This window comes from Odontomachus brunneus, unplaced genomic scaffold, assembly GCF_010583005.1.
Source record: "Odontomachus brunneus isolate Ranch 3 - 2012 unplaced genomic scaffold, Obru_v1 Obru_scaffold_497, whole genome shotgun sequence".
Lineage (NCBI taxonomy): Eukaryota > Metazoa > Arthropoda > Insecta > Hymenoptera > Formicidae > Odontomachus > Odontomachus brunneus.
This window is the reverse complement of record NW_022639947.1, coordinates 1-242: the sequence shown is the minus strand read 5'-3', so window position 1 is coordinate 242 and position 242 is coordinate 1. Positions and strand designations below refer to the sequence as shown.

The window sequence follows — 242 nt, the reverse complement described above, 5'->3', positions numbered from 1 at the left end:
GCACATTTTGTAACTAATGTTATTGTAATTCCAGATTTTTCTTCAATCATGCAGCTAAATTTTCAATCATAAAAAGAATTGTCAATTTATTATTTTATAAAATACTTCAAACGGCGTCAAACTTTGGACCAGAGACATTAGCGAAGTTGCAAGAAAAGTCAAAGCAATATATGGATTTTTCTAATAAATCATAATATTTTATGATATATTATGCGGTGATTGGTTTATGTAATTATGTCTTA

The 242-nt window shown here is 26.4% G+C and overlaps 2 protein-coding genes across 5 annotated transcripts in view; both read left to right on the top strand.

Annotated features, from left to right (window-relative positions):
* LOC116853719 (protein ABHD18) overlaps positions 1–69 on the top strand; it is a 7,349-nt gene extending 7,280 nt beyond the window's left edge. For all 4 annotated transcript variants that reach the window (XM_032834889.1, XM_032834892.1, XM_032834890.1 and 1 more), the window contains one exon: positions 42–69. The gene's annotated coding sequence lies outside the window, so the exon portion shown is untranslated. The remainder of the gene's footprint in view (positions 1–41) is intronic.
* The window catches only part of LOC116853720, a 1,360-nt gene extending 1,124 nt beyond the window's left edge, over positions 1–236 (top strand). The window contains exon 3 of the mRNA XM_032834893.1: positions 35–236. Within this exon, the coding sequence (XP_032690784.1) occupies positions 35–194 (160 nt within the window). The 3' untranslated portion in view covers positions 195–236. The remainder of the gene's footprint in view (positions 1–34) is intronic.
* The last annotated feature ends 6 nt before the right edge of the window (positions 237–242 follow it).